The sequence below is a fragment of the Argentina silus genome, assembly GCF_951799395.1.
Source record: "Argentina silus genome assembly, chromosome: 4".
NCBI classification, from domain to species: Eukaryota; Metazoa; Chordata; class Actinopteri; order Argentiniformes; family Argentinidae; genus Argentina; species Argentina silus.
This window is the reverse complement of record NC_139658.1, coordinates 131,657-157,788: the sequence shown is the minus strand read 5'-3', so window position 1 is coordinate 157,788 and position 26,132 is coordinate 131,657. Positions and strand designations below refer to the sequence as shown.

Sequence of the window (26,132 nt, the reverse complement as noted above, 5' to 3'; positions counted from 1 at the left end):
TACAATGGTACACCTTGAAATGTGAGAGGCCCTCCTTCAGTGATCATCAATCACTCAAATTGCAAGTTTTCCCCACTTCTGAGTGACTGCTTGGATGTATGGTAGCCTACAGAATACCAGTGTTTTCTTCTCAGTGTTGGGGGGGTTGACAGAAACACAACTTGTCTAACTATAGCCAACAGCACAATCACCTGCCTGTTTACTTGTCCCCAAGGAGGAGAGAGAGGAGAGCTAAGGTATTGGAAGGTATTGCATAAATAAAGCTCTGAAAAACAAGTAAGCTACTTGCTGCATCTGCGGCATCTAAAGTTCTCTGACTCACTGTCAGGCAGTGATGTAAAAAGTACCTGAAAGTCATACTTAAGTAAAAGTATAGATACCTGCTAAATAATGACTCAAGTAAAAGTGAAAGTCATCCATTCAAATGCTACCTGAGTAAAAGTCTAAAGGCTTCATTCAAGGAGTAAAAGTAAGTGCAGTTTATTCAAAAAGCAAAGAAGACAGACATTTATTTATAAATGTTTGCTTTATTGAGTTGTTTCTATAAGGTAACACAGTTAAAGTCAGTGCTCCAATTAAATTAGGGCTGGGTGATATGGCCTCATATTATTCATATCATAGTATTTTCAACATATTCTACGGTATCTTGTTTCTTAATAATAAACGTTCTAAATATGTTTTATGAGTATAGCTCACCTTAAAACATTCCCACCAAAAGATGCAGGGGATACCCCTAACCCTATAAAATGTGTGCCTCTTTGAGCTGCCATTGTAAATCTAAGAAAGTTATACATTATATAGGCCTATGCACAATGCAGTGACAAATGTTTTATTTTTTTGTGAAAATAAAAGTTACCAGATTCATGGAAATCAAGTATAATACAGATAACCCAAAAGCATAGGCCTACTTAAGTAGCATCCAGTAACAAATCACTTATACTTCGATACTTACTTTGTTACTTTAACCACTGCTGTCAGGTCCAGCAGTTCCCCTGCCACCTGGCCAACAATACTAGGAATTAAGAGAGCAATGTGTTCACTGAGACACACTACCCTCCAAGGTCATCTGTACCCTTCTTACTCACAGGCTGATCCCTCTGCACTGCTCACTGGACTACACAACCCACGTTCTACTACACTGAATTGGGTAATGGATTCATATGGTTGTAGTCCAGCAAAAATATTTGTTGTAATTAAATGTTGATTTTATTAGATACAATTATTTAATTCAATTTAATTCAATTGTACAGATAAAAAGTGTAGAAAAGCCTCCAGTATTAAAAGTAACATGGGGATGAAAACAAAAGAAAGGGGAAACAGCGGCGATAGATTTGGCTTTTATATGAAATGGGGGTGGAGATTCTGTGAACAAAGGAAAGCTGGGGAGAAAAGAGGAGAAGGGGGGATTTCTTTTAAAGAAGAAGCATTTTTGAATTTCAGTATTCTCAGGGGACGGTAAACTGAACATTCTTCACAAGAAAAGCTTTGTATCATTATGCCACTGTTTGAGATTATTATATGACATTATGCTGCTCTTAACTATTATTATTCTTATAAAATGTTAATATTAGAAAATTGAAAACATCTGAAAGCTGTGATGAAGAGCTTAGCTTGAGAAACATGAAAATAATTCATGTGGTGCATTGCAGAAATAATGGTGCTATCTGGCTGCTATTTATAGCACAGGCTATTTGGAGGATGTTTATTGAAAGTCTGACTTTGCCTTACCCATGAATTACTTTGTGTTCAAATTTGACTTTTTGGCATGACACAAAAACAAAGGCATCTCTTTGTCCTGTACCCCCACAACTCTCATCAGGACCACAGACAGCGACACCACAGACAGGGAGAAACATGATACCACCCTCATCCAATCAAATCAAAGGACGCAAAAACCATCATGTCTGTGTCTTTCCCATTGACCAAGCTGGTTTGGGTGACAGGGAGAGGAAGCATAATGGACCATGCTTCAGTGCTGATTGAGGACTGGACTGGTCAGGGACAGACAGGCTGCCTGCTGTATCAGATCAAGGAGATGGGCCAGCTTGCAAAAGCAGGCTTCAGAGAGCAGAGAAAAAATGAAACTTAAATCGTCACAGTTAGTCTTTGTGCAGTTGATTAAGCAGCCTGATTTTCTCAGTGCCTGGCAGCAGAATTAGAGCAAAACCAAACCCTCAAAAAAGCAGAGAAAGACAGCAAACTGCAGAGTCAGAGAGCAGAGCATCACTGGGATGGCTTGGGACTTAGGGTTCATAAATCCTTCATTTGTGTGTCGAAATCCCCCTAAAAACAGAAATACAAAGTGTGTAGTACCACTGATAGCTCACTATTCAGATGAATGGGCAAAGGCTTGTGTTCATTAGCCTACATATTGTACACAGCTCCCTAAGTAGTTTACTGTTTCTCTGTGTCCATCCTGCTTTGTGTCTTGTGCCCATGATGTCGGCATATGCAGTGTTCATGTTATGTTTGCTTTAAACATTTACAGTTGTATACAGTAAATACTTGCAAATCACGTGAGTGTCTGGGGTGCATTTTGCACATAGAGTAAACAAGCGGTAATTCTGGAGAGAGTGAATTAATATTTGTGTGTGTGTGTTTCTTCGCTGGAGGCTAGGCTAAGGGAGGATTCTACCCAGTGACTGGGCAGCGGACTTGTATGCTCCTCAGGGAGGCCAGTTGAACAGAGCCGTCAGCCATTTACACATTATGTATTTTTTATGAATGTTTCATGCATTGACCTAAATCCTTTCAGAGTTGAATAGAAGCAATATGTTGCACATGAGAACACATCAGAGCATCCACCTGACCCCTCACCTCCTCACTATACAGAGCAGTAAAATTGAGCATTTTGGAGAAAAGAATGAACCATAATATTGATCATTTTACACTATTCAAAGCATGCAGGAAAGCAAGGAAACTATCATTGATTTAAGATTAATTCATTGATTAAAATTAGATATTGCAGGGAAAATACAGTGCATCACACAGAGATGTGAATTGAAAAACACAGCCTGGGGATTTCTCATGAAGACAGACGTTTTCCTCTCTCTGTGGCACTGGCAGATGTAATTAAAGCAAGACACTAAGCCCAGAGTGGGAGTGGAAAGACTGATCAGTCACACAGACTTGACTCACACACAGCAGAGTGTGAGGGAGGAGGGGGCTCCCAGCAGCTACATATCAATCTGCTAAGACTGGCTGCTGGATTTACAAATGAGAAAATCCTTTAGGAATTAAGTCTTTAAAAATGTGTGAAGATAAATAGAAGCTATTAATCACAGAGGTGAACCACAAAATAATGAACTGGCACAGAGACAGGGGAGCACACAGACTAAATACACATGGAAGGATGATGAGGAACAGGTGAAGCCAATCAGGGCGGGGTAGACAATCACACAGGCGGGAAACACACAAGGGCAAGTGTTTGAAATGAGAGACAAGATGAGTAACACAAACATAAACAGGAAACAATAAATGAAATAACATGAAACAAAGACAAACATAAACTAAGAAACAGGTTGGGACGTTACAGTGTGTGTGCGTGTGTGTGTGGTTTAGGTAGGCTAATTTGTCAATCTTTCAGGTGCCAGTCTATTCTTGACTCAAAACATTTCAGTTTACAAAAAGAATTTGAGGTGGCAGAAAATATAGTTCACCTTGTAGGATTTTAAAAGTATATTCCTCCTGCTTATGTACCTTTGTGTGACCTTGACCTTTGTGCTGCTCAGTATTCTGTGTGTAACTAGCATGGTGGTAATCCCTCCTTGATGGCCTTGGTCTGAGTTCAGACTGCAGGGTATTTTCTCTCTGGTGATTCCTACCACTCTGCTACACTGACATGAGCATCCATTCACCCCTGGTTTGGGCTGTTCAATCTGTAAATGTACCTCAGAGCCAGACCCAGACTGTGCCAAGTTCAACCTGAGAATCCTGGCCTCCTTCCCAACCTTGAAGTACCCCTTTCAGCAGAGTCCCAGAGAATCCTCCTCTCATGCCTTACAAACACTACAATCTTCAGTCACGCGTGTGGCTGTGCCCCAGCTCCTACTGCAATAGATGTCTACATTTTTTAATACTGGCTACTACATCTAGTTTTATGATTCAGCATAACACTTTAAGTGTAAACTTAAGGTTTACGATCAAGCCTGCAACAGATTTAATAAGGTGTTAGGTCTTGAGACTGCTGAATAATAATGAGACCACCACAAACGAGTGAGGAAACAGTGAAGCAACGACTGTACAATTGTGAAACTTAAGGCCTTGTAAGTTGTCATGTAAGAACAAACCACACATACTGTACATAGAAGATCACTGCATATTAGATCAACAATGACCGTTTGCGTCTTCTCCATACATACACCAGGATTATCAATAACTTCTCTGTGATTCAGTTACTTTGTGGTTTCAGCATGCAGGAAAATCAATTGTAAAGCACATTATAGCAAATCACTATTCCACAGATGGACACTCCATGGCTGCAGCTTGTGTTAAACAACTGCTGATGTAGTGGATGTTTCTCTTCTTTCCTCCCCATCCCCTGAGACTGTGTGTACCACTCAAGATCTCCGTCTGGCTTGCCTCTCTCTCAGACCCCATTTGTTTATTGGCCAGATCTAATATGTTGGTCTAAATATTGAATGAGATCCATTTCTTGTTCACCGAGTAGCAGATGCTATGGTTTTATTTTCATACTTTACTTACTATTCCTGTATCCCGAGGGAGACATTCAACCTCTGACTTCCATCACATCCAAGTAATTCTCACCCCCCACCCCCCATCTCACTCAGTCTGTGGTCAATCTCCGTATTGGCTCTTCTGAGACTGATCTGAAACCACAGAGGGCTCTATTTCCCAAGCAGTCGATAGCTGTCACAATAAACATGTCGATAAAGAGTACATCTCTGAAGAGGACTGAGAGCCTAACACGGCCCTATTACATGGCAATTACGAATACTGAGATTTATGCATGAAAGATACATTTCCAAATTTCACCCCAACTAATCAATGTTGCAGTATGTCTTTGTTAGTGTCGGCTGCTAGGTAACCACCAGGAAAGCCTGTGTTGCTCAAATGAATCTATGGAAACAAACAAAGCCCTTGACATTTTCCACATGCACCGACACATTTCCTACAGTATTCTATGCACACAGTAAGCACACTGCCCTAAGCCCCGATAATGATGCCCATCAATCAGGTGATGACATGATGGGATATTGTCTTATCCATTGTTCCCTGATGAACACTTGAACTGAATAATGAACTGTAATGTGATGGTTAGCCTACTTATTAATAAATCATGGCAGATGGCATATCCTTGATCCATAACAGTTTTGCAAAATGACATAATTGAGTTCATTATAGCCTTTATATTTTTTTGGAAACAGATTGCAACTTAATACATTATTTGAAACAGGCATACGAGTTGGAAAGGTATTTTTTTTTGTCCATTATATCAATCCAAGAAACATAATTTCTAATGAACTGAAGCAATTGTCTAAATAATAAAATGCAAATGTTTAGAGCAACATCTCCTCCTCAGTTATAAATGTTGCCAAATATTATTATTACAGTAGCCATGTCTTATAATAATGATGAGGGGCGGGCCCTGGGTACCACAAGACAGTCAGTCTGGGTTGTGAGGCGTGCGCGGTAGGATAAACAAGGCTTGAGATCGAATCTGGTGACGGTGGCTCGTACGTTTCGTGATAGTGGTTCAGGATTTTGAGGCTACAAACAACTTGCTCCAACCAGTGTTGTCTCAATTTAGCCTGTTTCTTGACTTCACAATCGGATGAAACGGGTTCCACACCTCTCTTTCTGCCGACCCCATACTCCCATCCAGCTGCTTCTCTTCCGTTTTCATCCCACGTCTTGCATCACTTTTTCTCACTGGCACATCACGGGACCGCGAGGAGTTTGGAGTTGAATGGTGAGCGCTAAAGGCAATATAATAGGCAAACAAATTAAAGTGTCTGTCTTGTCTTACGTGGGGAATTTAAATGTTTTATTCGCTTGATGTAACTAGTCATTGTGGTTACCCGAACCTGGACTGGGCGGCGGAGGCAGCGTCTGTCATCGTCCATCGTGCATCGTTCAACGAGAATGACGCTGAAGGAGTCTCGTGAGACAAATTCAATAATACGCTTATCAAATGGGAAAATGTGATTAGACTACTGCGCCATAGGTATTTGATGGATTTAACTTGCCCTTCTCCTTAAATATTTCTGTATTACAGGGTATGATTGAAAGTATACCCCATTATATGCATGTGTCACATCACATACATAAGATGGCCCTTACAATAAGGATGGATCATTGTCATCATAGGCAAATTAAAAATACAGGGATTCCTCTCTTGCATTATGAATTGCTTGGCTGTGATTGGTTCGTGTAGTAGGGTTTCTGCCTCTATGTGAGGCAGCAACCTTCCCATCCACCCAGCAACCCCTATTCCTCATGCTCTTGTGATTCTGTGCCTCCAAGGGCCTATTCTGCAGCATCTAGTGTGGTATCCATGGCAACGGCAGTCTGACCCTGTATGCATGCTGCAGTAACTACAGGCCTGACCTGGATTCAACACAACTGGTTAGTCGGGCAGACATGAGTTGAGCAGATGACCTGCTTCCCATTGTTTGGGGTCAAGAGTGTGACTCTCAGAGCAGTTGCCTCAGGTGTCAGTGGAAGATGTGGGCGCATATGTGGACAGCTATGGTTGAATCATGTTGGGTATACTGTATAGTGTATGGAAACATGGATGTGTGCTCATGCATATTGTTTGATTTCCTCTTTCCATAACGTCTACAAGACCTCTCTACATAACCAAAGGGAGTCAAGTGCTGTTTCTGACTGGGCTGTCTTCAAAAGGCTTCAAACAGGGTATTCACAGGTTATTAATATCATTGATGCTTATTTTGCTGTTGTTGGTTAGTTCCTGGAGGACATTTTTTAAATATTGGAGAATAAAGGAACCCAGCTGTTTGTGGTGCTATTTTTGTCTCAATCTTGTTGCAAGGAACTACTGGCTCACATGCTCTGTGTTTGCCACAAAATCTGGGTAACTCAGGAAAGGTCCTTATACCTTCATCTTGTTATTCTCAGAGCTGAAGATACTGTAGGCTACATGTTTTGTTGGAGATCATTTACTAAGCAAAAGCAAAATAACCAGATGTTTCAGAGCTAGTCTTTGATGATAGAAAGGGATGTGGATGGGAGCAGCAGCTCCCTGTGCAGGCAGCCCACTCGTCAGCTGTAAGCTCTCCGAGGTGTCAACTCTCTGACTGAGACATGTGTAGGAGGGCCTATTTCTATCCTCTCAGGCACTGGGGCCCTCTTTCAGCCTCTCCCGTCTCCACCACCACTCAGGGCAGTACAGCCATAGTGATAGATTCAGCTCACAGCACAGTTCCTCTGTCTCCTGCTCTGGGCCCTGTTGTGCTCCAGCACTGAATGCATATGGAGCATCCCTATACAAGGAGTCAGTATTGACAGTGATAGGCGTTGGTTGGTGCCTGTCAATGGAGGAAGGTTGGACTAGTGAATTCTGCTGGTCACAACCGACTTCTACATGCAGTTATGAAAAGCTGGAAAAGTGAGAGCAATGCAGCAAACCCGTGTTTTGTAGAGAGCTGAACTGGAGCTCACTTTATTTCCGTGCGTTATTCATGGGTCTTTAAAAGCAGCCCATTGTTTGTGTGTGTATGGGACTGAGAGGTCTGTCTGGACCATGTGAGTCAGACACTAACAATACCACTCTCTGTCCTCTCTACCTCTCCCCAGTAATCAGAATTGAATCAGTCAGTCTTTCACAGTCAATAACCCACATCCACCATTCTGCACCTTGTACACATTTGTATGACATAATGTTGATAATTGCAGATCTCTGACATATTTATGCAGTCTTTTAGGTAACAATAAATATACAGCAACATAGTTACTCTTCTTAACAACATTATATTAAAATGTTATTACATAATTGGCCTACTTTAGTAATTTCACTGTAATGGAGTTTAACTTTTTTGTTATTGTGGAATAAGTGGAATAAGGAACAGCTGCCCTTTTATTCAACTACAATGCAATTACTTTATTACAGGTATGAGAGCAACATAATGTTATGTGTCAATCCCTACCATTCCCTGTCATTCCCTGTCATGGTACATTCCCTGTCATGTTGAATGAGGAATGTTTTTCTTATACAGAACTCTCTCTCCTCTGTGTTGTAGATGTGATGGACCAGCAGAGGGCGCTCCAGTCTGGCTGTCTGGTTTCAGGGGTCCGCACCCCTCCTGTTCGCCGCAACAGTAAACTTGCCAGCCTGGGGCGCATCTTCAAGCCGTGGAAATGGAGGAAAAAGAAAAACGAGAAGCTGAAACAGAGTTCCACAGGTACATAGAGGGACAACACTGCCTAAGCGAGTTTGTCTCTTTGAGATAAAATAACCTTTGCAATAGAGAGATTGTCTGTTGGTGTGGAGGTGTGGTTGTGTATTTTTTGTGTTCAAGCAGGTTAATAGAGTGAAAATGATTGTGTCTTGCAGCTCTAGAGAGGAAGGCAGCTGCACGACAGAGCCGGGATGATCTCGCCAGGAGGGGCCTGGGAGAGGCAGGGCCAGGTGTGAGAGATGAGGACATGGTTGAACACACACAAACACACACACACATACACATACACACACACACACACACACACACACACACACACACACACACACACACACACACACACACATCCAGGCTATATCACACATCCAGGCTATATCCTGCTCTTCTTATAGAGTCTGGCCTGGCCTGTGGAGGGAACCTAGAGGACCCTGACACCCCTACACATTCAGATGGGGAGGATGGAGATGAGGAGCCCATGGCACCTTTGGCCAATACTTCAGAGGACCTGGGGAGTGATCTGGATCCTTCAACAGGTGAGACAGCTCCACAGAGCCCTACTAGTGATTTTATATATTTCATAACAGGGAATTACATACAATGTTCTTATTTTGCTAGTGTATCCGGGTGTGTAGGTTCACCTTGTCAATGATGTGCTCTCATTCACCACTGGGTGGAGACAGAGATCATGGAAGTAAACTGCGACCCCTTAACTGGTTTTAAAAACACAAGGAAAAAAGAGAGACTTTAGAAATAGATGTTGCTAACTGGCCATTTTTCTTTCGTTGTAGTGCAAGACTTGACAGAGGATTTAGAGACGATGGGTGATCACAGTCAAAATGAGGAGGGGGAAGAGGAGGACACATCCCTGACAGAGCCCACTGATGATAACCTCATGGGGAAAGTGGAGACCCCAGAGAAGACAAAAGAGGCTACAGTGGTCCCACCTCAGAGACGGGCCAGCACCCCTCCTCCACCCAGTCTGACTAACAAACTACTCACCAGACTGGGCAGTCTAGATGGTGAGTGATGGGGATCAACTACTTACTCTCCAGCACAGTATTTAGAAAGGGGGAGATTCTACTGAGAGGAGAATATTATTTTGTGTGATATCTCCAAAACAGGTCCTCATCCAGTGCCAGTGAAGAAATCCCCAGCCACCCTGCCCAGGAACTTCACACTTCCCAAAGACTCCCAGGGCTCTCTCCTACGAGGGAGGATCCTCACCCCAACAGGTTCCCCTCACCTGGGAGCGCTACACCCAAAGCTGCCCCCTAGCTGCATCATTGAGGAACTACACCGTGCTCTGGCTACTAAGCATAGACAGGACAGGTAAGAAGCAAACTCTAGTGTCGAGACGAAGGTCTCAAACAGGTGGATCTGACTTGAATGCTAACTGCTGCTTTGTGACCTCAGTTTCCAGGGGAAGGAGATGCGCTCGTCCCCCAAGCGCCGGTCCGATGGTCGTCTGTTCCGCACATCCAGCACGGAGAAGGAGTCTCCTGGAGAGTCAGAAATCAAGAAGGAATCAGATGAGAACAAGGAGAACAGGCGTCTAGACGAGTACTTCAGTGACCAGGATAGCTGGAACGAGTCAGTCATCTCTGGTAGGTCAAAATCTGAACTACTACTGTAGTAGTAAATGCACAAAATCCACTCTCTCAGGCAGATAGCCTTTCTTTCTCACATTTTTGCAGGATTTTTCAACATGGATAATATTGCAGTATAATAATGTCTGCAATTTACAGTACTGATGAAACTAAGAGGGCTTTACTCGTTTTAAACTTTATTCGTCAGGACATCTGTTGTTTTGCCCTACTTCCTGGGCGGCCGAATGGTGATGTCATTGCATGTGGGTCAGCTGGGATACATAGCCTTCTAATGCTACACTCAGCACTACACCGATATGAAGCACTTACCCCATGTCAACTGAGGATTTTCAATCTAGAATAAGCAATGGCAATACCTTGTCAGGGAAAGGATATAGCCATTAATGGGTTGCCATTCTAACCCACAAACAAGCTTTGTGCCTTTGACAGAGAAAGTAGAAAAAGAACAGCATGTGGTGTGTGGATAGCCAGTACATATTTGCAAAACTGTGTTATAGGGTTGTGTGCTGTTAGTGACCTGTGTGTGTGTGTGTGTGTGTGTGTGTGTGTGTGTGTGTGTGTGTGTGTGTGTGTGTGTGTGTGTGTGTGTGTGTGTGTCTGTGTGTGTGTGTGTGTGTGTGTGTGTGTGTGTCATGACAGGGACATTGCCACGTAGAATGAGGAAGGAACTCCTGGCTGTTAAACTACGTAACCGGCCCAGCCAGCAGGAGTTGGAGGACCGCAACATCTTCCCTGTGCGCACTGATCAGGAGCGGCAGGAGATCCGCCAGCAGATTGAGACAAAGCTGGCCAAGTGAGTCCCTCTCTGTGGCCCAGCTCGCCCTCCATCAACCCTCCTTCTTTCCCATCATGTATGTCTGTTTCACTCATAATTGGTGTTCTCCATGTCCTGTGTACCTTTGGTAATTCTATCATTAGCCTTCTCTCTCAATTTGTCTGTTGCATCATATTTTCATTCTTTCTCTGCCTTTCAGTTTCGCTCCCCAGTGACATATTGGTTTCCTGTCTGTCTGTCTCTCTGTCTCTCTCTTTCTGAAATTGTATGTTACATGTGTTGTATATAATCAGGATGATATATGATATATTTTTTCAGTTACATTCACTTGCGCCACAGCACAACAGTATGTATTACTGATAGGATCAGCAGTTCATTAGTGTGCTCGAGCTGAAGAGATTCTGATGCAGGCCAGTGGGGGAGCCAGTTTCTTGCTGCTAAGACCTCATCAGTTACCCTCATTGCTACTTGTGGGAAAATGTAGAAACAGAACAACTTATTATTCAGTGTTCAGCAGTATCTGATTTATACTTTATTTCTAGTGTACCATGATAAATGCCTGTCATGTTTGGCACTTAACATGTCATGCTGTTTCATTATTGTATTGTGGAACAGGATTTTCTGAAAATGAAAAGCATGGAGGGAGGCAGTGGAGGAATGCAACAAAAGCCATAAGCTTATTTGTACCGTTATGTAAATGATCAAAGGGAGTTGTTATGGTGAATTTAATAGGATTAACTGTCCGATTTGTTTGTTTTTAAATACTATTGTGCTAGCCTGGTATACTGTTAATCTTACGCTTAAAGTGGGATTTTTGAGGAGGTGGAACTCCCATCCCCTATGATTCTGCTTCGCTGAGGTTGCCATTTTCAGAGCTAAGACGAAATATCCTGATTATATCCTGGTTATAAGTTATGACTACTTGTGTTTGTATTTCACAATATTCATCAATTTCAGAAGGGGAACATACACTATAGAAGTAATACACTATAGTAATAATAAAATCGTACCCGATAGAAATAAAGTCAACTGATGTGACACTCTTAATCAGGGGTGTCAAACTCGTTTTGGTCATGGGCCGCATTGAACCAACTGTGACCTCACGCGGGCCGGAAAAAAATGTGGTACGGTTCATTACTAGTGTGAACACAATTTGGCAAAGATCCAAACCAATCAGGAAATAAACTATTTGTGGGTTAACGTTTGGCAGATGTTGTTAGTGTTAGCAAAAAGAGAATGCATGTAGCAGATAGCTGTGAAATGAAAGCTAGCAAAAAGACAAAAAGCTGTTAAGTTGGGGGCTCACATGGAGCGATGAAGAGGTCAAATGCCTCTTGGAAATATGGGCGGACGACTTCATAAAAGAACAGCTCGAGAAAACACATAAAAATGCCGATACATTCAACAAGTTCAGTAACAAGTTGCGCGACAGGGGATTTCATCTAAACATCGTCGCTGCATTATCGGTGGAATAATTGGTATACAGATATTTCTGTAAAAGTCCAATATCGGCCGATAATATTGGTGGTCCGATATATCTGTCGGGGGTGGTAGGGATTAAAAAATGAAATTAAAAAGAAGATAGGATGCAAGAAATGCTTTTTATTATTATTTTTGGGGCAAATCACTCGCTGGCCTAATTGGACTTGCCGACTGGCCTTTTTGACACCCCTACTCTAAATTATACATTTTGTTCTTTATACATGTGTGCAGCACAATATTTTCTTTGTTTCTATCTTCAGTGAGGTGAATGGCTGATCCACTGTGGATGTTGGTTTTTTTACGCCTCTGCGGGGGAAGACATACAGTACCAATTGCTGCAGTAGTCTCCTCTCTCAGTCTAGGAAAATAAAAGGCAACATCAATAATTCACACCGACCGTAGTCTTAGTACACAATGGCTCAAAATAACCCTCACACAGTTGACCATAGGATCAGTGGAGCGTGGGTGAGAGAGAGTAAGAGAAGTAGGGATGAAACTCAAACCACCTCCCCAGCCCTCCCTGCAGTCTGGAGTAGTAAACCCCTAGAGGAGCGGGGTTGCTCACAGCGTGGTTAGCCCAGCTCCCACTGGACCTGTTCCTCTGAGCACATATTCAGGCAGTACAAACGCAGGTCAAACCAGCTAATTAGAGAGATTAAGACACAGAGAGAGAGAGCGAGAGAGAGCGAGAGAGAGAGATCAGGCCTTCTACCCAAAACCGCTGCTCTGAGAGGGAAGTGGGTGTCAGTTTCAGTGAGCAGCAGGAGTTAAGGATGACTGAGGTTCCACTGTTTCACTTCTTAATTGAGAGTAACGTGTGAGAGAGATAAGTAGAGGTGTGTAGTGTTTAGCATGCCCAAGGTTATGGCTCGTGAGATTCTTTTAGCCTGGCACTGTGTGTGGCCACGTGTGTTTTTGTCTAACCATACCAGTGGCATTTCACAGCTGTGTGCCAATCTGAATCGCAGGAGCAGTTTGTCAGTGTCCACTGTGTGAGGTATGCAACGTATCATAAACCAGGGCTATTCCTAGGGTAGGGCATGATTATAAACAGTGGAATGAATGAAGAAAATGTCATGCCTACCCTGGAATTTTTATGACTGTTGTTGCTCTGTTCAACACAACCTCATCCATGTGGATCTCCACGTGTGCCTGTGTAACCCAAGCATCCAACCACGATGTTTGGACTTTTCCAACTCAAAGGGAACATCAACTGAACAATACTACTTTCATTAATGTGTGAAACCTTGCAAGTAATGTCAGCAGTAATAGCGACATAATAGCTTAGTCATCATAGACAATCACTATTCATTAAGCCATGTCCTTGGACATGTTCCCAAACTGCGTCGATTGGATGTGACAGTCATCTTTTCTTACTGAGGCATGTGAGGCAACCCACCGCTGTGTGGTCAGTGCTAGGAATTATACTATATCAAGTGTCTCCTCAACCTAGACTACCACTAGCAAACAGATTACATAAAGCCAACTCTTGACCACACTTACATAACCGAGAGAGAAAGGGATCGATGATGTGTGATGAGGGGAAAGTATGGCACGGAGTGCCGGGTGCAGGGGTCGGGTAGTGCTGTATAGACCTGTCAGTCAGGATAGGGACCAGACCAGCATGCCTAGGACAAAGAACATGTTACTGTACAGTACATGAAGTACACTTTCAGACTAATCAATCAACATACTGATCAATCGAGACTAGAGCTACCCACCCACATTATTCCATTGTTTCAGAGGGAATCTGTACATACTATGTCAGGAGACCATTTTGTCATCATTGTAATGAAATACTGTCCTACACACAGCCAAGTAAACAATTAAAATACTTACTAACAATGTGTACTGCGCAAAAGGCCATTGGGAAAAGGAAATTAATGTTCCCAATGACTAAAATGAACAGATGATCCAGACAGATGGTGAGTGTTCACATAGTTAAATGTATTCTTAATCAAGAGCCATTTAATGGAGGCTCTGTTCTGTAACAATCACATGGGAAGACCAGGCATGTTGGTTATATCACCGCATAGCTAGATAGCTCCTGTGACCTGAGGTTGAGTGTGTCTGAGCAGCAGGGTCCATGCAGACGCTGTGTATGCACAGGCTGCACAGGTGCTGGGGGGCTCGGCTCCGTCATGGGGCAAGGCTGACTGCACTGAGATGGTGGGTCTGAGTCAGGAGAAACAGACATGCTGACAGAGGGACAGCTGAGTCACATACCATTGTTTGAGATGACAGCGCCATGTGCTTTGCTGCCCTGGCTGGTCATGGCCAGTGTATCCCTCTCTCATGGTGGTCTTTGACTGGACATGACCCAGCATGACGGAGCTCTCAAGGCAGAGTGAACAACAAGGCCCAACTGGCCTCCCTCCTATTCCCTCCATCTTATCTGAACATCCATCTCGTACCTCCGATAGAGAACACACTGAATTGTAATGAATATGTCAGCGATACATGTTATTAAAGCGCTAGTACACTGTGTCCTGCCTGAGGAGATGGTGGCAGAGAGAGTGTGTGTGTGTGTGTGTGTGTGTGTGTGTGTGTGTGTGTGTGTGTGTGTGTTTGTTGTGTGTGTGTGTTGTGTGTGTGTGTGTGTGTGTGTGTGTGTGTGTGTGTGTGTGTGTGTGTGTGTGTGTGTGTGTGTGTGTGTGTTGTCCAGGGCCACAGGGTGAGCAGCTGTTATACACAGAGTATGTCCTCCACTGGAACAGAACGGCCTTCAGAGCTGAATGCGAGTGGAACAAACACTCGACTGTCGTGCAGTATGGTACTGTACAGTACTTGGCATGTCAAGCAACGTGATGAGTTCAATACCAGTATAATATTAATAATATACTGTAATTGCTCTAGTAATAAGCATGTTTTCATGTGCTGTAACATTGTACTTAATAAAATGCATTGTATTGTCATGGGATTCTTTCTACAAAAGGGAAATAAGGAACAGTTGCCATTCTACTCGTATAATACCTGCAAAATTGTGCAGCAACGTACAGTATTGACTTATTTGTGTTACTGGAGTAATTACTGAGTTACTGCACAGGTGTAATAAGAGCAACTAAATGTAAGGTTTCATCAGCTAATTTCAAACTATGTACGTATATTTTCGGTATACACACAATGTTTGTTTCCACTGAGTATGTTTTTCTCATGTGAAGGATAATACAACTCAACCTGTCTGAATGTTGCATTGTTGAATGCAGCCTTGTTTTGGAGTGCTGTGATGTGCCAGGCTGCAGCAGAATGCAGAGTAGTGGGTTGGCCCAGGAAAGAGGAAGGGAACCCTCTGTTGCTAAGTTTAGCTCTGATTGTGAAGCAGAAATACTGCAGCACAAGCACCAATCAATGTCCTATCTACGTCACAGCCAGGGGCTGTTGTCCTCTCGGCTCAGATGGAGGGATTGTATTTCTCCCCCACTCCACTCTGATTGAACCGATCCATTCCCCCTGGAGTGCTCTTCTGGAGTGGTGGCTTTGGCTTACCGCAGTGATCTACATCTCCCCTCTGGCTCTGTCCCAACACTGTGAAACATACATCCTCTGCTTGTCTCCTTCCTCATCACAACTGTGAGGGGACTGGTTGGTTGGGAAAGAAAGGTGATGAGAATGTGAATCTATGTAAGACTGTTGGGACACTGTGGTGTCTGTCAGTGGGAGCCTCCTCTGCTCTGGCTGAGTGATGACCTTACTATCAATAGCTCCCAGAAACATCAACACACTGAATCCCCTATGGAGATGCTGTGTTGCTATTTATAGAAAGCAATGTTTGAATAATTCATGGCCACGCTCACAAACACCCACACAAACCCCTCTCTCTCCATCTATTTCCCCCACATCTGCAAGTCTTTGCTGAACGCGAAAAAAGCAGGAGCAGAGGGACAAGGCGCGTAATAAGGGGAGCTGCTGCCAGGAGAGGTGTGGGAGGATAATTGGGTATTTGTGGCTGATAGTCTTTGTTTCTGCCACCATACCACTCCAGCCTTCCATGACAGTGTGAACAGACACCCACATGCAGCTTTCCCCCAGGACCCTATAAATACCCCTAATATTGGCTTGTTCATTCAACTGGTGACTCTTAAAGAATGGATAATTATCGCTTGGAAATTCAGAAATATTTGTGATGGGTGACAAGATGGTGTCTATGGTGTCTATGGTGTTATGACATGCCATACAGTACATGAATGTGCCAGCTACTGTATGCTTACTTGTGTTTTAGTACATTCCTAGTCCTAGGTGCACATTTCATTGGATACACGGTAGCAACAGTTTTCACAGACACCAGGGCTGGATGGAAAAACTAAGGTTCTCAGTTCAATTCAAACATTGTACACAAATTGAATGAATAAACAGACCTTTGATATGGCATCGCATATGAGCGCGATCCACCATTGAGCTAAATCTGGGAGACTCCTTCCAGTTATTAGTCTTGAAGACGTTCTGTGCAACAGCAACAGTAGTTGCCAGGCAACACAGACTGTTCAATAAGGGCTAGTTGCTGTGTGTGGTGGCACTGCAGGAGAGATTCTCCATTTCATGAAGCTGAAATATTAATGCAGACTCTGCTGGGACTTCCCTTCCTGCTTTCCTTCCTGCAGGCAGAATAACGCTGTTGCTTCAACCATATCCTGAAATTGCTCATTTGACCCCACTTTCAGATAGTCCAAGTCAGCGAAGCACACTGGTATTTTCTTTTTTTGAAAGTGAATAGTAAAGTGATGCTGAAGAGGCTGTACTGTTTGTGTACCATGATTGACATGGAGGAGAGGACAGAGAGTTGTTGTGAATTAGGCAGAGTCTGTTTGTTGGGTAAAGACAGGACACACACAATACTCATGTACTATGTGGGCTTCCGCTCAAGGTCTTGAGTTGATGTGGTCTTTGATAAGATGGCTCAGTAAACACGTTTTTTGCCTTGAATGCTATGTCTGTTGCCATATCAGCTTATCATATTAGTCAGCGTCCCTCTTCCTTTTTTGTTCTGTTTATTTTCTGTTTATTCCATGAAAATGAATTACATTTGCCATATTCTTTTTATTTTTGCAACAGTCATAGTCATCTTTTGTAATTCACCAAAACTGAGAGAACAATTTCCCATAGATTAATCATGGCCATAACAAAGTCACACGGTAACCCTACTGCATTATTTTAGGCAGTATGGTCAATTATTAAAGTATGTAAACAATTATCAGATGATGGTGATAATTCTATCCTAAATATGAGCTTTATATACTGTAGATAGTGACTATATTTTCTATTTCGGTCACTAGTCCCATCTGAACAGCAGTGTGTCCTACTGTGCGTCTCTGGACCCAATTCATGTCTATATAGAGCCCAGCATCACAGCCGGGCATAAACCCAAGTACATTGCTGGATTTGGCAGATCTTATAAAGCAATAAGAAAAACGTAAGCACCGGATATCTCGTCCTGTACATATATGGTCCGGAAAAATAAAATCTCAAATTATACACTATCACCATGTACCACCTCTGTCCTGCATGCTTTAATTAACTATGTGCATGGTGGTTTTATTTGTAAAGATATTCAGCCTTGCAACGTGTAATTAAAACATCAGATGTCAAGATGCTGCTCTTCCCACTTAGTGAAACATGGAGTTATTTCCCCCCCCCGTACCACTAGATCTTCTCTTACTATTGTACCAGTGATGACTACATAACCGAAGATCAACGGAAAAAAGATGGCAGATGATCTCAAATGATATGTAAACGACTTAACCCTCCGGTATACACACTCTGTATATCTATTCCATCTAATATTCGTTGCCCTACCATGGATGTCATCCATCCCTTAGTGGTGAGTGTTGACTGCGGCTCCCAAACTAATCAATGGAAAGGGTCGAGTTGCTATCTTGGTTGATAATGGACAGTGCTTTCATTGTGATCAATGTTTGGCCAGCTCTGGTCAACTGTGGTTATGGTTAATTCAGGACAGAGCATAAATGGCCTGTTTCAAAAGAAGGTCCAAATTGTACTAGTAATTACCAATACCTGAAGTTTCTTTTAAGTACAAACTCCAAAGATGATAGCTCAGCCTCGTGCACACTGTCACATTGTTGGTACAGGTGACCACTTGTCGATGCTTTTTGAAGTTGGCTTCATGTTGTCTCCTCAGTGGGTTGTCCAGGACCAGACCCATGCCTCCCTCCTTGATCTGTGGACCTGCAGTAAAGGGCAGCCTCAGGGTCAAACAAATGGCTGGATGAATGATGGATTTCTGACCTAATGTAAAGTTGGTCTCGTGCCTGACACTTTGAACATAATCTGATTCATCTTTCATCTAGCACAGACGGCTTTTGAACAAGCTAAATGTTATTTGCTATCTCTCATCTAGAGCACGAGTGGAACTCAGATAGACCAACTCATTTATAAAATGTGTTAAATAATAGTCCTCAATTCTGGCACTTTGATACATACAGTATAGTGTGCCATAAAGGCGACTAGCGTGTAAGCCAGGTGTTGTCAAGGAGATGGGGATGTGCCTAGCCACTCTTGCTCTGTCTCCCTGACCCATGATCCATGTAACTAGTGGAGACATTCAGGTCATGACTCAAACACATCCAAGTCTTGACATCAGGTCTTCGCCTTTGTTAAGTTACATAAACACTGAACTTCCGTTGCTCTGGGATGGAAGCGAACTTCTTTAATTGTTCTTGGCAACTGCTCCCCTCGGGTAGTTCTGGGTGCACTTGACTGGCTCTAAGAATGCACATCCAGCCCTGGTGTTACCGTGTCACTGTTACCCCAGGAGCAGGGCATTAAGGCACACCTCAGTGGGCACTAGCGGGCCGCAGCCTGTGGCTCCTAACTGACTCATCCCATTCTCCTCCACTTACATGGCCTGACACTCCCATCAGCCTTTGCTCCTGCAGCTAGCTCATTGCTCTGACATGCTTTTGAGTTGCCCAACAAAGCAGGAACTCCCACATTTATCTCATAAAGGACTGTGGGAGGTTCTCTCTTAAGATCCACTGGAATTATTGGGCTAATTAAATAGATGCTACAGGATGCTTGTATGGAGGCGGTTAGAGAGGCCAGCCAGCAATCGGTAGGCCGCTGGTTCGATCCCCACCCCATGAGGGAGCCGGATGTGAGCTGGTGACTGGAGAGTTGCTCATATCTACAGTGTCTACCACTGCCGTTGTACCGATAAACAAGGCATTTAACCCCTAGCTGCTCCAGGAGCGCCGAAGATAGCTGACCCTGTGCCCAGAGCTCTGTTCTCCCTGGGGGTGTGCAATGCAGGTGTGTGCAGAAATACCACATTCCAAACAGTGATTGATGATTGATTGGCAAATAAAACATAGTTTTGTTTGTTTGTAGGGTATGTTAGTGAGGATATGTCTTTGTCATGCATATTTATCTATCTAAGGATAGGTATAAGTTTACAAGTTCTTTGATCAGCATTGCTCAGTAACATCGTCGACTTAATGTAGTAATGTTTCCCTAGCTCAACCAATACCTAGGTTTTGGTAAGGTAATGGTTATGACAATGTTTAATGAGTATATTGTGATCATTTGACATAGTATTGAATCCAGCCTTGTGCAAGACTGATCATACCTGTTAACTACAGCATCTACATTTACATTTACATTTATGCCATGTAGCAGACGCCTTTATCCAAAGCGACTTACAACAAATACATTTGTTTCAGTAAGTGAATCATCTATCCATCAGTCATCATAAGATACAGTAATCAATGCTCAGACCAGGGGCCATAGGCAGTCACAATGCAAAAAAAGAAGGATTTTTAAATGTTTTAAATTATTATTATTAACAGGAGAGAAACTTGTACAGGGGGGTAGTGGGGGTGAAGAGGTCTTTAGTACTTTTGTACCGCTGTTGTACTTAGCATCTATAAGATATCTCTCTGACATTTTATATAATACCTAATATTACAGTCTCTGTGTCAATGGTCTTCTTTTATAAGCCTTCAGTGATCCCAGTCACAGCTGAGGGCATCATAGGATGGTTTGCCTATTTTAGGTGTGGATCCCAGATGCCATCCAGGCACCTATTATTTCCAGGACTGGGGCCAATCACTCAGTAGCCTATAAATAGCCCAGGTTTTATTTAGAGCTGTAATTTTTTAACACGACAGACTGTGCAAATTTACTCATTCAGTCACCCCCATCAACACGTTGCCTGCTGTTAGTCTTCTCTCATCAGTTAGAGCTTGGGCACATTTTGTTCAATACACTGATCCCTCGCTGTTTTGCTTTTTGTATCATCTGAAAAGGCAATAGAAAGGCATTTAACATAGTAGTTGAAGTTATTGATGCGTCAGTACCATACTGTATCAGTATTCCAAATTCCAGAGCCCTGACTGGGCAGCTGTCTCACATGGATAGCGCAGGGGACAATATGCAGAAGGACAGAATTGATTTATCTGAGAAAGTCATCTGTGGAATCCTTCCTGTAAAATCTCAACTACCTAATTTGCTATATCAGATGATGTATCATTCCTGGTCAGCATTTAAAAACAAACTTGTCCAAAGTTTTTGCCAGATGAAACAAAATATAAATGATAATGACTCATAATCATTACCATTTCCTAATAATATGTTTTGCCTACTGTAATATACAGTATCTGAAATCTGGATGACACAACTTCATGCTGCTATTGTTTCAGAGGTATCTTTATTGCAGGAGCAACCATGGGTGCAACAATTTGATTGTAGGCATTGAATATTCATGTACCAACATCGTGATACCCTATCCACGCTTCGTGTTTCACTGTGTACTTCTGACGGGGTTCCCTCTCGGCAAGACCGAATCAGCCATTGCTGTCATCACCTCACTGCAGACTTACCTATTTAATAGATCTAATTGTTAGTCAGTTTGTTCAGAACAACCTGCAAATAACAAATAAATTATAATTACACTTTGCCTTTAATTATTGAAGGTCGGAACAACATAATAGGCTACAAAAGGAATATAGAAACGACATTAGAGAGTCAGAAAAGAATGATAGTAGAAATAACCATACTTATGTACTCGAATAGTAAGCTATCTTCCGTTCAGACTGCTTTATGCTTTAATGCAGCAGTTTTCAAGGCGTGTACAGTGTGCGTGGGAATTTCTTACGCAGCACCGCCCCTCCAAAAATTATGCATGGAGTAAAAAGGAGACAGGCTCGCCGGCACCACACCACTCTGAACAGCGTCAGGTTGCGAGGCAGACTAGAACACGGAGCGCTCAGCATCTGCAACAGAGACCCACGGACACTGATTCATTCATCTGTTGTACTGCTGTGTGGAATACTTATACATTACATTTATCGTTCTACTTTTCAGTCGCAATTATACAATTTGAGAAGGCACGGACTGTCGGAAATATTATAATAGGCCGATCTATTGAACAAAAGAACGCTCTTTTGTAAAAAGGGACTTTACTTGTGATAAAACACGCACCGTGATCTTTTCCCTGATGTGGAGATCGTCTCGAATTAGTAGACGAAGTCGTTTTTTAGACTCAAGATGGGACAACATGTTTTCCTTTCAAATGTGTAGATTGTGGTGCTCTTCACACACTCCTCGGCATCCAGGGTGCTAGTACAAGACTGAGAGACTTTGACTGTGGGGAAATTGGATCAAAATGGTCCAGAACGTGATTCTGGTGTTTTTCCGTAGGAGACTCAGCCAGAGGCCAGCCGTTGAAGAACTAGAAAGTCGGAACATCCTTAAGCGTAAGTATTGATCATAATCTGATCAAAACTATGCCTTATGATCATTGGCAATTAGAGAAATGTTCACGAATTTCATTGAGGTTTTAGTGAAGTCGCACTTTTCGGCACGACAGTGGTAAACTGGGCCTATGACTTTCTGAAGAAAGATACAACTGTGTCATGTTTTCATTGTATTCATATCTGCTGTTTTGAAGTGAGAACCTTAATTTTGAGTGATACATCTTTTGCCATTGTGATGAAAATGAAAACATGATTGAATGCATGATGACATTGATTTCCACTATCCACTTTTCACTTTTAGGAATAGTATTTTTAATGTATGTATTTATTTGTATGCACACACAATAACAAATGAAAGACAAAATAAAATAAAAATTAAATTGTGCAGGAGAGGTTAAAAAATACATATTTTAAACAAATTCTCATCACATTTTAATGGCGTTCTTCGCTATTTGTAGTCATATCTAGTTGAATCAATCAACTTTGCTATGGGCTAAATTGTATTTACAAATGTGTACTTGCAAAAATTAACATAATGCAGACAAATTGTCCACACAATTGAAACTATAAATCCCTGTCTTTTGAGGTCAGCCCTAATCTCAATAGATTTGTAGACCTACGAGCAATTAGTGTAATTCTAACATGAATTACACACTTTAATGTCATTTGATATTATATCATTCGATATATATCATTTGTCATCAGCTTCTTTCACTGTCGTTGGGCTAATTGAATTGTTCATGTGATGGATTAATCCTCTATAGCTTTCCCCCCCTGAAACTATCCAACTAAAACAATCAACATATAATCCAATCCCTTTCAGTCTTACACACAGCTAAAACAGACAGTCATGCGTAGTTGTGGGGGGAAGGTTTTGCTTACTTAGCTGAAATCTTCATTCATGCCACTATTTTCAGACATGGTATCTGTGATCCCTGCTCTGGCCCTTAGCAGCTGTCTTACTGTCATTGACATTCTCACTACACAGGCCCACGTGCAGGCTTACACACAAAACACAAAACAAGTCTCCTAAGACTCTCGATAAGACTCTCCAAGCCAAAAGCCAAGACAGGCAGATGAATACTAGACAAGATCCAAGATGCATGACACTGATAGATTAAAAAATGTTGATGTTATTAATAGTCATACTGAAGTGTTATTAAAAACAAAAGTAGTTACGTGTTTCCTCTGAAACATATTTAAAAAAAAACAAGGGATTTCCTAAGAAACAAGGGAGATAGGTTTGATTTATTAGAGGGTGACAGGTACCATCTGCACCTTAAATTCAGAACAGTTCTAAACAGGGCATTATCTGTTCATCTATTGTATGTGTAGAAAATAATGTGTAGAAAAGAAAAAAGCATGAACTCAATGACCTGCAATGCCTACTGCATATTTAGAACTTCTACAGCATCACTGTGGCAATGTGTTTTACATATGCACAGTTTAGATGATGATAAGCACTTTGGGGAGTACATCCACATGGTGCTTCCAAAATGTCTCTTTAATTTAACAACTCACTCCTATTGTGATTTTTGCTGACACGTGACTTTTTTCCTTGTGTCTTACAGAGAGAAATGACCAGACGGAGCAGGAAGAGAGAAGGGAAATCAAACAGCGACTGAATAGAAAGGTACGCATGTCACAAAAAATCCCTAATCTCTCATACTTAATCTCAGACTGACACAAAGACAGATGTGAACATGCACACAGAGGCAAACATGCACCACTCTATACCTAGTATGCCCAAGTATGTGGGCATACTAGGTGCCCATACCATATTTTGTACACATATGGTTCTTCTTCTACCTCAATCATATTCTCTCTTGGCTAGTTGGTGATGGGAGGGACAGAAAGATATGGATTTGGCCTGATCTGAATATCACTCTCCTTTCCTTTTCTTCAGCTGAACCAGCGGCCAACAGTCGATGAACTGCGGGACAGAAAGATCCTCATTCGCTTTAGTGACTATGTGGAGGTGGCCAAAGCTCAGGATTATGACAGGCGCGCAGACAAGCCCTGGACCAGACTGTCAGCTGCCGACAAGGTATGTTCAAGAGCGCCCCCTGTTGAACACAGCTCTCTATCACTCTACTCTTGTACTGCTTGAGCATGAGTAACACTGACTTTCAGTGGTAAGGGCACAAGAAATGATTGGTCAAATTAAAAAGGCTTAAGTGATGTCCACAGTAAAATAGACACTCATGGTCCAGTCAAATTGGGCCCCAATCAAGCTCCACTCTCACCCACTAATTTTAGTTTTTGCCTTAGCCTTAGAGCCTGATTTAGCCTATGTGGAGGCAGAATAATAATTTCCATATTACAGACAATACATTTATGATGCTCATAGGCTTGTTTTCTCAAAAAAAAATAGTAGCCTCAGATTTTGTTGTGTGCTTTTATGGCGTTTCATTTCACTGCCTCACTTCCATTTGAATGGCTTCACCACCAGAGCATCTGTATTTACATCTACACCTGAGGGCTTATTGTTGTTGTTGTTTGTGCTCCACAGGCAGCGATACGGAAAGAGCTAAACGAGTTCAAAAGTAACGAGATGGAGGTTCATTCTTCGAGCAAGCACCTGACAAGGTCAGTGGTCTGTATTTGCTTGGTGTCTGTTGGTCAGTTTGTCTCTGATAATATCTAACAGAGTCAGTGGGAAAGCGTGCACTGATCTGAGCATGACTATTACCCCACAGCTATTATTAGTGTCACACATTTTTAGGATCAATGAATATATATGCTGTGCAGGGCTTGGCCAAATTTAGCTGCATCCACCTTGCTGGAGAGGAGAACACTGCACACTTTAGCACAGCCTGACAAATGTAATGAATGTCTACACAGATTTAGCTTACGTTTTGCTTACGTTAAACCTGGCCAGAATAACTATCAGCAGTTCGAAAGAAATGCCCGCCATGAATTAACCTGGGTTCTGCTTACGCAAGATCCCATTTCTGAGCTGTGACTGCACCAGAGAGCACTGACCATTGAGCTAATAATAGACCTCTGATTGATGAAGTCGCGGTATGTGATCATTTCTGCTAGTGCTCACAATGTCCCCTTCTTTCCACTCTGTAGGTTCCACCGGCCTTAGCAAGGTTTCTTCTGTGAAGAGTTGCTGATATCTGGTTCTGTCAGTGAAGACCGTGTGAGGAGTCTTCCAGTGCCCTGGCCCGTGGTCCCTGGGTGTCCTGATATTTGGGCGCAGTAGTGAACCTTGGAGGCTATGTCTCTAGAGTTGGAGCTGCCAGCAGAGGAGGCGCATGCAGCTAGCTAGCTCCACATCTGCTCAGAGGAACATCTTAACATTCTTTTTACATTTCGGGAGGAGCAGGAGAGACAATGTCATGTTCGCCATTCAAAAAAACAGAGACATTTTTTTTAAACAGACTCTTTTGAAAGATGGCCTTTTTATTGCCAGAAAGGGAGATGTGCATGTGATCAGGCAAACCTTTCCCACTCCAGTAATGGTAGTCACACCTCAAGCATTGTGGGGTCTCACTGAACTTGAGTGAATTTCATATCAACTGTATAAATGTTGTTCTTAAGAGGAATCCTTGTCTGTACACAAGACAAAAATCCCTTTGTAAGCACTATTTATTGTCTGCACAATACAAGTTTTGGATTTTTAAGAAATCTTGTTTTGTTGTATTTTGTATGGTGTTCTGGGTTGGGGTGTTGTTCAGGTGACAGTGTCATTGCAGTGATGTGATTAGATTCGAAGGAAGAACAACATGTAGCCTGCATTCTTTAAGTTCAAACATTTTCTATTTAATTTTCTATTTACACTTGGATTGTAATATTGGCACCATATTATGTAACAAGTATTGTTTCATTGACAATGTAGAAAGGGGGATAACAGTATCTGTCCAGCTGTGGAGATATCTTATACTCAGATGTGATGGTATTAGATATATCTTTGTGAGAGACAGTCTAGCTCTAATTAGGTTGACAGTGTTATGTAAACTGTCAGCATGCCAGTTTTACATTAAGCGCAACATTTCCTTTAAACACAAACTCGCCATGACTGGTGTGATGAACATTGGCTGATCTTTCAGGACAATACATGGATCTAAAAGGAGTGAAACACAGCCTAGCCTGTCCCTTCATCCTGTACAATGTAAATGTTGTGTAAGTAAAGACAGGACTATTACACTAACTATGTGACTGAAGCGCCCCC

The 26,132-nt window shown here is 42.4% G+C and overlaps 1 protein-coding gene across 1 annotated transcript in view; it reads left to right on the top strand.

Moving 5' to 3' along the window:
* phactr3b (phosphatase and actin regulator 3b) overlaps positions 1 to 25,126 on the top strand; it is a gene marked incomplete at its 5' end in the record, with an annotated part of 30,742 nt that extends 5,616 nt beyond the window's left edge. The window contains 12 exons of the mRNA XM_083668102.1: positions 8,223 to 8,384; positions 8,537 to 8,611; positions 8,774 to 8,914; positions 9,170 to 9,400; positions 9,503 to 9,710; positions 9,795 to 9,985; positions 10,628 to 10,781; positions 21,897 to 21,952; positions 23,524 to 23,585; positions 23,859 to 23,999; positions 24,465 to 24,541; positions 25,031 to 25,126. Coding sequence (XP_083524228.1) covers positions 8,223 to 8,384; positions 8,537 to 8,611; positions 8,774 to 8,914; positions 9,170 to 9,400; positions 9,503 to 9,710; positions 9,795 to 9,985; positions 10,628 to 10,781; positions 21,897 to 21,952; positions 23,524 to 23,585; positions 23,859 to 23,999; positions 24,465 to 24,541; positions 25,031 to 25,046 — 1,514 coding nt within the window. The 3' untranslated portion in view covers positions 25,047 to 25,126. The remainder of the gene's footprint in view (positions 1 to 8,222; positions 8,385 to 8,536; positions 8,612 to 8,773; positions 8,915 to 9,169; positions 9,401 to 9,502; positions 9,711 to 9,794; positions 9,986 to 10,627; positions 10,782 to 21,896; positions 21,953 to 23,523; positions 23,586 to 23,858; positions 24,000 to 24,464; positions 24,542 to 25,030) is intronic.
* Positions 25,127 to 26,132: the final 1,006 nt, after the last annotated feature.